At 40.0% G+C, this 13,161-nt stretch overlaps 2 protein-coding genes across 3 annotated transcripts in view; one reads left to right on the plus strand and one right to left on the minus strand.

The window, feature by feature from the left end:
- SGTB (small glutamine rich tetratricopeptide repeat containing beta) overlaps positions 1-2,669 on the minus strand; it is a 65,427-nt gene extending 62,758 nt beyond the window's left edge. For both annotated transcript variants that reach the window (XM_037801939.1, XM_037801940.1), the window contains exons 1-2: positions 2,467-2,669; positions 1,234-1,356 (exon numbers count right to left, since the gene is read on the minus strand). In XM_037801939.1, the coding sequence (XP_037657867.1) occupies positions 1,234-1,333 (100 nt within the window). In that variant the 5' untranslated portion in view covers positions 1,334-1,356; positions 2,467-2,669. The remainder of the gene's footprint in view (positions 1-1,233; positions 1,357-2,466) is intronic.
- Positions 2,670-2,802: 133 nt separating this feature from the next.
- The window catches only part of NLN (neurolysin), a 139,743-nt gene continuing 129,384 nt past the window's right edge, over positions 2,803-13,161 (plus strand). Inside the window, exon 1 of the mRNA XM_037801563.1 lies at positions 2,803-3,023. Coding sequence (XP_037657491.1) covers positions 2,983-3,023 — 41 coding nt within the window. The 5' untranslated portion in view covers positions 2,803-2,982. The remainder of the gene's footprint in view (positions 3,024-13,161) is intronic.

The following is a 13,161-nucleotide window of genomic DNA, read 5'->3' on the forward strand; positions in this document are numbered from 1 at the left end:
CTCTGGCCTGTAAAATATTATACTGTCTTTGACTAGAAAATAACATCTTTTATTACACAACTGCATTTATCTGTTTTCCACAGAGCAACCACAATCAATACCTCCCTTAGATAACCAATCACCTTTATCTTCACATAGTCTATGAAGGAGGACAAAAAGACCTTAATAATAAATGGACTGATTGCAGTATTCTCCAACTGTGTATCACCTGCTCCTCTCATTGCCACCTGGAAAAACATTATCTCACCAGACTGCAAGTAGATTTAGAACAAATGTCCAATTTTCCTCCCCACCTCCTAAAAGTATATTCACAAGGGAACTGCTTGTTGAAGTAAATAGATGTGTCCCTTTATAGGAGAAGCAGCTTCAAGAAAGAAAATTCAAACTGCACTGTTATTTATTAAGTTTTCCCAAATGTACTGTTTCACAACAGCAAAATAATTGTTTAGGTCACAAGAACGCTAGGCTCTTTGAACCATCCACAAGTTCAGTGAACCTCCACAAACCCATCTGTGGAGTTCTACCTCATGATAATTATACAGAATTTGCATTTTATAATGAATAATCATGAATCACAAAAGATGCTGTCAAGGAAACATATTATGCTTTCATCCAAATCCAGTTCAACTTTACAAATGACCAAATACAATATGTAAAGCCCTTATAAAAACAAAAGTGAAATCCTCTTGTTTTCCAGTCAACCGACACTACAAAATACTTGCCAGCACTCACTAGTGGTATAATTACTAGGCTTTTACATGGTACTATTATTATGACTAAGGTATTTTCATGCACTGTTTCTAAAATAGTTGCTTTCCTATTAGACAGACAAGGAGAGCTCTAGAGTAAGAACCAGGATTTAAATCACAGCTTTGACACATATTAGCTGTTACTTTAACCGTTCTGATTTCACTTACTCATCTGTTAAATGGGGATAATATTAACTCAATAGTCACTGTGAAAAATAAATTCCTGACAATAGGAATAGCATAGCTCTGACACAAAGTAGTCATTTAATAAAAGAATGATAGTCCCCTTATCCTGTTTTTTTAATTTAAAACAAAACAAGCATCAGAAAATGGGAATAAGATAACCTTATAATTAGGCCTCCCTTTTTAAAAGATCAACAAAAATACTCTAATTTTGTTAAAATGTATCATAAAATAGGCCTTATAGCTATTTTAGTTTTACTTAAAATTATAATACAAATGAACACAAAGGACAGGCACCTACCTTCCAAGCTTTCTTGTTCATCTGAAGTATAAGCATCCATTTGACTTTGCTCCCGTAAGAAACGAATAACTGCATAAACTAGGTGTTTGATAGATGACATTTTAGAAGTTTAAACACTTTTCCCTGATAAGAAAAATGAAAACACTGAACTAAGTTGTTTTAAAAAATCAGTCACAAAAGTTACAAATTCAAAGGTTATAAAAAACAAGGGTTATAAATTACATTTAAGTTTTTTTAAAAAACCTGTACTAGCTTCTCTTCTTTCTCTTTTTAAGGAATAGGACACTAAGTATTGTTAAGCTAACTTATTACATATTTTCAATTTTACCAGTAATAATAGATGTTAAATCTTGCATATGTAAAATTTTTCTCAAAAATTGTACAATATAAGCTAAGACTCTTACTGAACATCTCAGCATATATTAACAGTATATATACATATACAGATACAGATATAAACATCGATATTCCCAAAAGGCCTCAGTACCAAGTTGAGGAAGATTTCATACTGCTGACTCAGAAGCTGATCCCCATCCGGCATCTTTCTCTATTTCATGAAATTTTTTTTTAATGTATGCATAATTTACACTCCATCTACTTTTGTAGGCTGGGGCAGTTATATGATGAGAAAATATACTGATGAAGGGTTGTTCAACTGCTGAGTGTCATTCTTAATAAGAAGGACATTTATATTTAATCAATAGACGTGTCACAAAATCATTGTCTCAGTCGACCCAGTGCTCTCTGCAGGAGCTGTGCTCTCCTGGACAAGCTGGAAGCTCCGGATCATGTTCATTCATATGGAATACTATCGCATCCAAACACTGGTGCAGGGCCAGCCGGCATTAATGGCTTATTTCCACCGAATCACATCATCCATCTGCTCCCCAGGTTCCCTAATTCAAAGCCAGGGTGTGGTAGTCTCCTCTGGGATATTTTTTATTTGTGTACTTATTTTAAAGGCAAATCCAGCCACGAAGCCATGGCGTTCCAAGTACAAAATAAGGCCCCAGGGCAGAAGGAGAGAAACGAAAAGGGGATGCAAAGGAAAAAGGAGATGTCTCCCCTCCTCCGAGCTTCTCCCCCTTCTCCCCAAAGAACATCGACCTTCCTCTCCCTCCCTCTAGCACCCAGGCCTCGCCTCCGTCCCGAATGGGTTCGCAGCCTGGTGCGGGGTGCAGGCCTTCAGCTGGGGCGACGAAAGACGCACCCTCTCGAGCAGAAGCCCCTTACCCGGCAAGAGGACGCGAGACGACCGCAGCAGGCCCGCCAGCGTCGTAGGCCGGTCCGCCCGACTCTAGTCTTTGAGGCTTGAGCCTGCCTCCCGAGTCGCAGCGCAGGCAGCGGCCACCCGAACTTCCCCGGCTCCACAGCCGCCGACGTCCCCTCAGCCCACCTAACAGTGCGCTTTGCTGAGGGCGCCTGTTTCGCCAAAACCGCCCATAGGGCGGTGCAGGACGAGCGGGGCGGGGCGGGCACCGAGTGGGGCGTGGTGAGGGGCGTGGCTGCAGGGCGCGGGCGCTGCGGGGGCGCGGGGCGGGGCTGAGGAGATCGCTGGTGTGGAGCTGCTGCACGTGGGAGGGAGCGGGCTGGGCTGGGCTGGGCTGGCTGTCGCCGCTGCTGTCGCCGTTGCCTTCCTCAGCTAGGCCGCTTCCCGGTTCCAGGGCTCTCCTGTTCCGTCACTGCCTCTTCCTCTGCCAAGCCGAAGGACAAAGCGCCCGCCGCCGTCGCCGGCCTCTCGGCGCTCTCATGATCTTCCGGTGCCTTTCGGCTGTGCGAGTCCTCCACAGGTACCTCCCGTGCGCTTGTTAACCTTGACCGTGGACAGGGCGGGGTGTTCTGCACTGGCAGTGTCGCGGCCCACCCTTTCCAAACTGCACTCCTATTACTCTCCTGGGACCCTCCCTCCCGGGGCCAAGGCCGATCCCCGAGGGACACCTGGTGCGGGAACCTTGGGGCCACCTTTCCCGCCGCCGCTCCCTGGGGAGGGCATGCATTCCCTTTTGTTTGGCTACCGCAGTCAGCGTGACTGGTCACAGGTCTGGCCCAAAATGAATCCACAAAGGTACCCCAGATGACAAAATTATTTGACTTAAGCCCCCACCCCCACCCTACCACTAAAAATGCCACTGCTGTAGACTCAGGAATAACAATTCTCATTGGTCCCTCGCGCACATCATTAGCATACCAATCCTTTAACATCCGCGCAAGATGAAACCACTTTGGTTTTGCTGCTTACTTCCGTTCGTGCTTTCTCATTTACTTATTTGTTTTCCTACCGGAAAACATTCTGGGTCTTGCACGGGCAAATTGACTTGGCCCAAATGGAAAAAATTATTGCTTGAACACGGTTTGGAGGAGCCTCTAGTGCCGTTTTGGAGTGCTTCCTAGCTGCCTAAACACACCCCTCTACAATAGACCAGTAGCAGGATGCTGAATTAAATTCTTTGCGCGGTTGCGCCGGATGGCGTGGTGTTCAGAAACAATGCTGCCATCACCCCCATTCCCATATCTGGCCCTGAACTGTAAATCCAAATGAATATCCAATAGAAAAAAAAAAAGGAAATGCGTTTATCTGCCAGATATCTGTAATAAAATTACTTTGGAACGTATCCGCATTTAAGCTTTTTACCGTTTTCTGTTGTACATTGTGACATATTCTGTGGAGCTTTGTGTTGCTCAAGCCTTAAGAATCATGGTGCATGCAGGCGGTAATAGTAATTATAGAAAGTTCATATGATGATTTTGACCGTATTTCAGGATGTCTTTTTTTGCTGCTCTCCAGGCTGCATGTATTACAATTGTCAAATGAAGCCATACTAGCAAATGAAATATTTACAGGACTCAGGTGTCAAAGAGAATAAAGCTTCCTATAAGGCTGCAGTTCTCAAACTTTTTTAGTCTTAGGATCCCTTTACCCTTTAAAAATTACGGAGGCTCTAAGATCTTCTGTTTATATGAGGTATATCTATCCCATACTAGAAATTTAAATTTTCTAAAACTAAAATTATGTCTTAGTTTATTTTCAGATAATAGTAATAAACTCATTATATGCATAAATAACATTTTTATTGAAAAATAACTGTTGTCCACGTTCTCCACCCCTCAAAAAAAATCTGTAAGAAGCGTGCTATTGTTTTATTTTTAAAAAACTTATATGTGACTTAATAGAAGATTGCTGAATTCTTACATCTGCTCCTGCATTTAGTCTGTTAGACTATGCTGTTTTGTTTTGGTTTAAGAAGAGGAAGAGGATACCATCTCACAATGATACGTAGTTGGAAAAGAAAGGAGTATTTTAATAGGCTTTTAAGATAGTAACAGATATTCTTTGAAACCGTACCAATGTTCAAGTGGTAGTTCTCTAAAGGTTAGTTGCAGTGTGCAATCTGAAACCATATCAGTGTATTTTTCTTACTCTGTTTTCTGGTTTGCTAATGCTGCCTTTATGCAAAACACCAGAAATGGATTGGCTTTTATAAAGGGGGTTTATTGGGTTACAAATTTACAGTTCTGAGGCCATGAAAGTGTCCAAACTAAGGTTTCAACAAGAGGATACCTTCACTGAAGAAAGGCTAATGGCCTCCGTAACACCTCTGTCAGCTGGGAAGGCACGTAGCTGGCTTCTATTGGTCCTTTACTCCTGGGTTGTTTCAAAATGGCTTTCTCCAAAATGTTTCTGAGCATCTGTTTTAGCTCCTCTTTCTCAGTTCCTGTGCATCCTTATTTCTTTCTCCCAGGACATTTCTCTCTAAGGGTCTGGGGCAGGGGTGGGGGGTGGGGTCCTTTCTTTTCTCTGAGGCAAACTCTGGGCTTCGTGTCTTGGCTCAGCATCTTCAAGTATCCTACTGTCTGCACTCTCGAAGCATCTCCAGGTGTCAGATTTCAACGGCCATCTCCAAAATGTATCTTTCAGCTTCTCTTGGGGTGTTTTGTCCCTTTAAAATGTTCTAATTAAGACCCACTTGGAATGGATAAATAAAATATGGTATATACACACGATGGAATACTACGCGGCAGTAAGAAGAAACAATTTCATGAAATGTATGACAACATGGATGAACCTTGAAGACATAATGCTGAGTGAAATAAGCCAGGCACAAAAAGAGAAATATTATATGCTACCACTAATGTAAACACTGAAAACTGTAAAACGAATGGTTTATAATGTAGAAATAGGGGAATTAATGATAGAGAGCAATTAGGGAAGGGGGAACGATAATCCAATAGGAACAGATAAGCTACCGTGGGTAAACTCAACATTCTGGGAATGCCCAGGAATGACTATGGTCTTTTAATTTCTGATGGGTATAGTAGGAACAAGTTCACAGAAATGTTGCTATATTAGGTTACTTTCTTGGGGTAGAGTAGGCACATGTTGGAAGTAAAGTAGTTATCTTAGGTTAGTTGTCTTTTTCTTATTCCCTTGTTATGGTCTATTTGAAATGTTTTTTTTATTGTATGTTTTTTTAATTTTTTTAATTTTTTTTATTTTTTATATAGTTGATTTAAAAAAAAAAAAAAGAGTTAATTAAAAATATATATATATGCAGAGCTCCCTTAAAGAGCTGGTGGAGATGCAGGGGTATTGGGCTTCCCCACCTCAATGGTTGCTAATGTGCTCACAGACATAGGGGACTGTTGGTTTGATGGGTTGAGCCCTCTACCACAGGACTTGCCCTTGGGAAGACTGTTGCTGCAAAGGAGAGGCTAGGCCTCCCTATAATTGTGCCTAAGAGCCTCCTGCTGAATACCTCTTTGTTGCTCAGATGTGGCCCTCTCTCTCTAGCTAAGCCAGCTTGAAAGGTAAAATCACTGCCCTCCCCTCTATGTGGGATCAGACACCCAGGGGAGTGAATCTCCCTGACAATATGGAATATGCAGGAATGTAGACCCGGCATCGTGGGATGGAGAACATCTTCTTGACCAAAAGTGGAGGTGAAAGGAAATGAAATAAGCTACAGTGGCAGAGAGATTCCAAAAGAAGCCAAGAGGTCACTCTGTTGGGCACTCTTATGCACAATATAGACAACCCTTTTTAGGTTCTAGTGAATTGGAGTACCTAGCAGTAAATGCCTGAAACTATCAAACTACAACCCAGAACCCATGAATCTTGAAGACAATTGTATAAAAATGTAGCTTATGAGGGGTGACAATGTGATTGGGAAAGCCATATGGACCACACTCCCCTTTGTCTAGTTTATGGATGATGAGTAGAAAAATGGGGGAAGGAAAAATACAAACAAACAAAGGCACCCAGTGTTCTTTTTCACTTTAATTGCTCTTTTTCACTTTAATTATTATTCTTGTTGTTTTTGTGTGTGTGGTAATGAAGGTGTCAGGGATTGATTTTGGTGATGAATGCACAGCTATGTAATGGTACTGTGACCAATCGAATGTATGCTTTGTTTTGTATGACTGCATGGTATAAGAATATATCTCAGTAAAATGAATTTTTTAAAAATGCTCTAATTAAGACCCACCTGGAGTGGTCAGGGCCACACCTCCATGGAAATAATCTAATCAAAAGTATCACCCACAGTTGGGTAAGTCACATATCCATGGAAACATTCAATCAAAACATCACACCCTAATCAAAAAGATTAATAAGTCTGGCAGCCCAACGAAGATGGCAGCATAGAGGGGAGTGGAAGCTAAGTAGTCCCCCTGGAATAACAACAACAAAAAAAAACAGAAACAACTAGTAAATGATCTGGAATAACTGCAGGGGACAAACGTGACCGTCCACTCATCATACACCAACCTGAATTGGAAGGAATGCCCAAGAACACAGCATAAAATCTGTAAGTAAAAATTGTGGATCCAAGTTGGGAGACTCCTCCCCCCACAGCCTGAGCTGCAGAGCCTCGTGGTGCCAGAGAAGCCCTCTCCCAGCAAGTGAATATAGCTCAGCTGAGCTCCATCTGGGGTTTTAATTAGCGAGTGTGAACTGCTCACTACGAGGTACGAATCCCCAACAAGCAGACAGTGGCTTTGGGTGACAACTGACCTTGGAGAGCCAGAGGGTCACCTTAGACTATCTCTGAAGGGGACTTTCTGTTCCTTTTTCAGCTCAGTGGAGAAAGCCTCAGCCATTTTCAGTTCTCAGTGCTGTGACTCAGGCAAGGATGGAGATAGCACAGGCTAGGAGAGACCATTGAAATGCTAATGACCTCCCCTTAGGGGGTCTGTCTTCTCTAAGAGGAAAGGGGTAGGGCCCAGCTCTACTACCCACCTTCCATTCAGAACCAGACCCCAGAGCCAGGGGAAAAACAGCCACACCTCCTTATACCAGTCAAGAATTACAGGCTAACAGGCGCCATCTGCTGGGCAGAAAAGCACAGTGACCTGAGGCATCACAGGGTGTACCACTTCTCTAAGACACGCCCTCAGGGAAACCGGATACTGAATATTCTTCCTTCTGGACCTGAGCCCATTCTGGTCTGGGAAAACCTGATTGGAGTAACCAAGGAACCCATGCCTAGACAACAGAAAACTACAACCTACACTAAGAAAAATGAAGTTATGGCCCAGTCAAAGGAACAAACTTACACTTCACCCATGATACAGGAATTAAAACAACTACTAATAAGTCAATTCAAAAAGTTCAGTGAAGATACGGCAAAAGAGCTGAACCGTATAATGAAAACACAGAACGTACATAAGTTAGAAATTGAAAGTTCAAAAAACCAACTGGCAGAATCTATGGAAATGAAAGGCACAACACAAGAGATTAAAGACACAATGGAAATATACAACAGCAGATCTCAAGAGGCAGAAGAAAACACTCAGGAACTGGAGAACAAGGCACCTGAAAGCCTACACACAAAAGAACAGATAGAGAAAAGAAAGGAAAAATACAAGCAACGTCTCCAGGAATTTAAAGACAAAACAAAAAGCAAGAATTTACATGTCATTGGTGTCCCAGAAGGAGAAGACAAAGGAAAAGGGGCAGAAGCAATAATAGAGGAAATAATCAATGAAAATTTCCCATCTCTTATGAAAGACAGAAAATTGCGGATCCAAGAAGCGCAGCATACCCCAGACAGAATGGATCTGAGTAGGCCTACACCAAGACACTTAATAATCAGATTATCAAATGTCAAAGATAAAGAGAGAATCCTGAAAGCAGCAAGAGAAAAGCAATCTATCAAATACCAAGGAAGCTTTATAAGACTAAGTGTGGATTTCTCAATAGAAACCATGGAGGCAAGAAGGAAGTGGGGTGATATATTTAAGATACTGAAAGAGAAAAACTACCAACCAAGAATCCTATATCCAGCAAAACTATCCTTCAGATATGAGGGAAAGCTTAAAATATTCTCTAACAAACAGACAATGACAGAGTTTGTGAACAAGATACCTGCTCTATAGGAAACACTAAAGGAAGCACTACAGACAGAAAGGAAAAGACAGAAGTGAGAGGTTTGGAAAACAATTTTGGGAGATAGTAGCACAGCAATGTAAGTACACTGAACAAAGATGACTGTGAATTGGTTAAAGGAGGAAGGCTGGGACCATGTGGGACATCAGAACAAAATACGAATGATAAAGACTGGGACTGTGGAACTCAGGGAAACCTAGGGTGCTCAACAATTGTAATAAAAGGTACAAATATGTTTTTACCTGAGGTAGAACAAATAAATGTCAACACTGCAAAGTGTTAAAATAGGGTGGAATTGGGGGGAAAATACAGTCAATGAAAACTAGAGGCTAGAATTAACAGAAACATTGTATTGTGCTTCCTTTAATGTAACAAAGGCAATATACCAAAGCTAAATGCATATGGGGGGGTGGGGAATAGGGGAAGGGTATGGGACTCCTGGCATTGGTGATGTTGTCTGACTCTTTATTCTACTTTAGGTTAATGCTGTCTTTCCTTTTGTTGCTTTCTAGCTATCAAGTTTTTTTTTAATTTGTTTGTTTTTCTCTTTCTCTTGCCTTTTTCTTTTGCCTTTCTGCCTTTTTTGACTCTTCCTCCAGCTTTGTGGAAGAAATGGAGATGTCCTTATATAGAGAGTGGCGATGGTGCTCAATACATAAATATGTGACTATACAGGGAACCAGTGATTGTTTACTTAGGATGGAATGTATAGTGTGTGAATAAACCATCTTAAAAGACATGGGTTGATGAAGAAACCTTGAGGGCACTATATTGGGTGATATAAGACAGACACATAAAGGCAAATATTTCAGGGTCTCACTGATATGAGCTAATTATAATATGTAAATTCATAGACAAGAAATATAAGTTACCTGGATATAAAAATGAGGCTAAAGAAGGGGAGCAGTTGCTTCTCATGAGCAGAATGTTCAACTAGGGTGAACTTAAATGCTTGGCAATGGACAGGGGTGAAGGTAGCATGTTATGAGAATAGCTAACAGTGCTGAAAGGTGTGTGAAGGTGGTGGAAAGTGTAAGCTCAGAGTCACGCATGTCAGCAGAAGGAAAGTTGGAGGTTAAAAGATGGGACTGTATAAAACAGTGACTCTTGTGGTGGACAAAGTCCATGATTAACTATACAAATATTAGAAATCTCTCTCATGAACTAGAAATTAATAATAGAGAGGCATATAGAGAAAAAATAATATGCCTATTGCAAACTATATACTACATTAGTAGTATTTTAACATTGTTTCATCAACAGTAACAAATGTACTATACCAAAACTATGAATCAATAATGGAGGGGGGCATTGTTAGGGGTATAGGAGGATCTGAGTTTCTTTTTTTTTTTTTTTTTTGTCTTTATTTCTTTTCTGGAGTATTGAAAATGTTCTAAAAATTGAAAAAAAAATTAATTGTCTTGATAGATGCACAGCTGTATGGCGGTGCTGTGGGCAATTGATTGTACACTTTGGATCTTTGGATAGTTGTATGGTATCTGAACAATCTCAATAAAAAAATAAAAAAATAAATTAAAAAAAGATTAATAAGTCTGCCCCCACAAGATTGCATTGAAGAATATGACTTTTGGGGGGACATAAGGTATCCAAACTGGCACAATGACTACTAACTAGTACAGTTTGGTGCCACTGCCTTGATTTGTGTTCAGATGCCAACGATTTTGTCCACCATTGCTTTTTCACCATCAGTAAAAATATAAACAAAGTAAAAAAAGGTAAATGGTGTCTTAGTTTTAATATGAAAATATTTTTAACCTTGCAGACTCCTTGAAAGGGTATCAGGGACACCTCACCCCACCTCACCACCAGGGACCACACTTTGAGAAACTCTGATTTGTAGTACCCAGATTCTTTGCTTATGCATTGTTCTAGTTTGCTAACGCTGCAGAATGCAAAACACCAGAGATGGACTGGCTTTTATAAAAAGGGGGTTTATTTGGCTATACAGTTACAGTCTTAAGGCCATAAAGTGTCCAAGGTAACACATCAGTAATCAAGTACCTTCACTGGAGGATGGCAAATGGCGTCCGGAAAACCCCTGTTAGCTGGGAAGGCACGTGGCTGGCGTCTGCTCCAAAGTTCTGGTTTCAAAATGGCTTTCTCCCAGGACGTTCCTCTCTAGCAAGCTTGCTCCTCTTCAACACGTCACTCACAGCTGCACTCCGTTCAGTCTCTTTGAGTCAGCATGTTTTATATGGCTCCACTGATCAAGGCCCACCCTGAATGGGTGGGGTCACACCTCCATGGGAGTATCCCACCAAAGTCACCACCCACAACTGGGTGGGGCACATTCCAAGCAAATCTAACCAGCACCAAAACGTCTGTCCCACAAGACCACAAAGATAATGGCATTTGGGGAACACAATACATTCAAACTGGCACATGCATGAAAGCAAAGAAATATGTTTTAAAAACCATATGATTGTTACCTTATTAGAAGCTGGCGATCTACCATAAATATATCAATTATTGTGTTACTTCAGAAAATATATTGCAGTTAATTATCATATACACTAGTCCTTAACCTAGGGCTCTTACAAAAGACTTAATCACAGAATCTGCTGTTTGTTTCAAAATCTGTGTTCTCCAAAAGGAGGTGATATTATACAATGTGGAGTGCCTTCTGTATTCTTCTGAACTAGTGGTGGTAGAAATTTTTTTCCTGTTTACATTGATATATGGGAGATCATTTGGTGTATAGTGGTAACTAGTCTTTACCTGAACTAACTTATGGCTTCCCATTAGTTTTACTGCTAGCAGAGCTACGGTACTCCCATCCTACAGCCAGTGTGGTAGCAAGGATCATTGATGGGGTCTTAAGCCAATTTTTGGGGAATCAGTGAACTGGGACTCTGGAGACTAGATTGTAGTTGTTATTCAACTGACCTTGTGACATTAAGTAAATCATTCAATTTCTTGACACCTCTCTTAAGTTCCATATTTTGTAAAATGAAAAGGACTAGCCAAAATGACATCTGGGTTTCATTCAACTCTAAAATATTGCCACAACTATTAAATCAGGAGAATGCTCTTCCTGCCTCAGCCAGATTGCACAGCATGTTAGCCAAGCAAAGTCTAAATGTGTATTATAGAATGAGAAATGGATGACATGGTCAAAAAACTAATGGGAAAGATGGTTCGACACTATTTAGCCCAAGTTGTACACGTAACAGCCCTAGTTCTCTTATTCAATTAAAAAAAATAGATTGGTTTTTAAAATTATGACAGCAATGTATGTTCATTGTAGGAAACTTGGAAAATACTGACATGAAAAAGAAAATACTAAAAATATAGAAATACACACAATCCATCTACTGTTAATGGTTTTAAAATGAGATTATACCTTACTTAACCATATTATAATTTTTATCATGTAATAATATAAACATCTGTCCATAATATAAATATCTTCAACATAGACCATTTGGGGATGTATGATGATTTAATTAATCCTTACTACTGGAGATGTCAACTGTTTCCAACTTCTTGCTATGAGAAACAGTGTTTACATAAACATTCTTGTTACTAAGTCTCTTTGCAAATTCTTCATTATTTCCTTAGGATATGTTACCAGAAATGGAATTTGTACGTCAGGAGACTTGCACATCTTTCAGGTCTTTGGTACCTACTATCAATATTCTCCTCCAAAAATGTTCTCTCAAATTATACTCCTATCAGTAGAGCTCTAAATGCTAGTTTCTTCTGCCCTTACCAACACTGACATTTTAATTATTTTTATCCTTACAAATTTAATAAGTAGTAACTCATTATAATTTGCATTTCTCTACATATTTTGAGGGTTTATTCATTGAGTATGTTTACTAAAAAAAATTTCAGACTGTAGTCTAGAGACCAGAAAGGTTGTGTCCTGAAGTTACAATTTCTTCAAATGGAAACTCTTAGAAAGCCAGACTAATTAAATTTAAATTATTCATAAATTTAACAGTCTTCGTGTATATGACTGTTAATTAAATAAATTTGAGATTATCCCCCCAAATCAAAAAGACAAAGCCATCAAAATTTTAGGGGAATTATACTAGGGGAAAAAAAAGTATTTAAAAAAAAAGGGTTTTTAAGTTATAAGTGTTAAAGGCTAGACTGAGAATATTAAAATGGATTTAAAAAAACAATTGTAAAAGGAGGCTTTTGATTGTTCTTTATGCCTGATTTTGGTCAGAAATTTACTTCCTCAAATTTAAATATTATCACCTCTTTGGTAAGGCACAGGAGAAGCAGCTAGATTCAAAACATGAAGAACCAAGGAAATTGAAATCTATTGAATGCATATGTGTACGTCAATCTCTGGATTAGAAAACGCATGTCAGATATATACTGTACTGTACTATACTGTATTACACTGATCAGAAGCCATCTTGCCTGAGTGTGAATACTGACTTTGCCATTGACTAGCTCTTTGATCTCAGGCAGATACTTGACTTCTCTTTGTCTCAGTTTCTTCACCAGTAAATTGAGGATTGATTGGCTGATTTCTTCATTCCTCAGATACTTATGGAGTATCTACA

This window comes from Choloepus didactylus, chromosome 13, assembly GCF_015220235.1.
Source record: "Choloepus didactylus isolate mChoDid1 chromosome 13, mChoDid1.pri, whole genome shotgun sequence".
Lineage (NCBI taxonomy): Eukaryota > Metazoa > Chordata > Mammalia > Pilosa > Megalonychidae > Choloepus > Choloepus didactylus.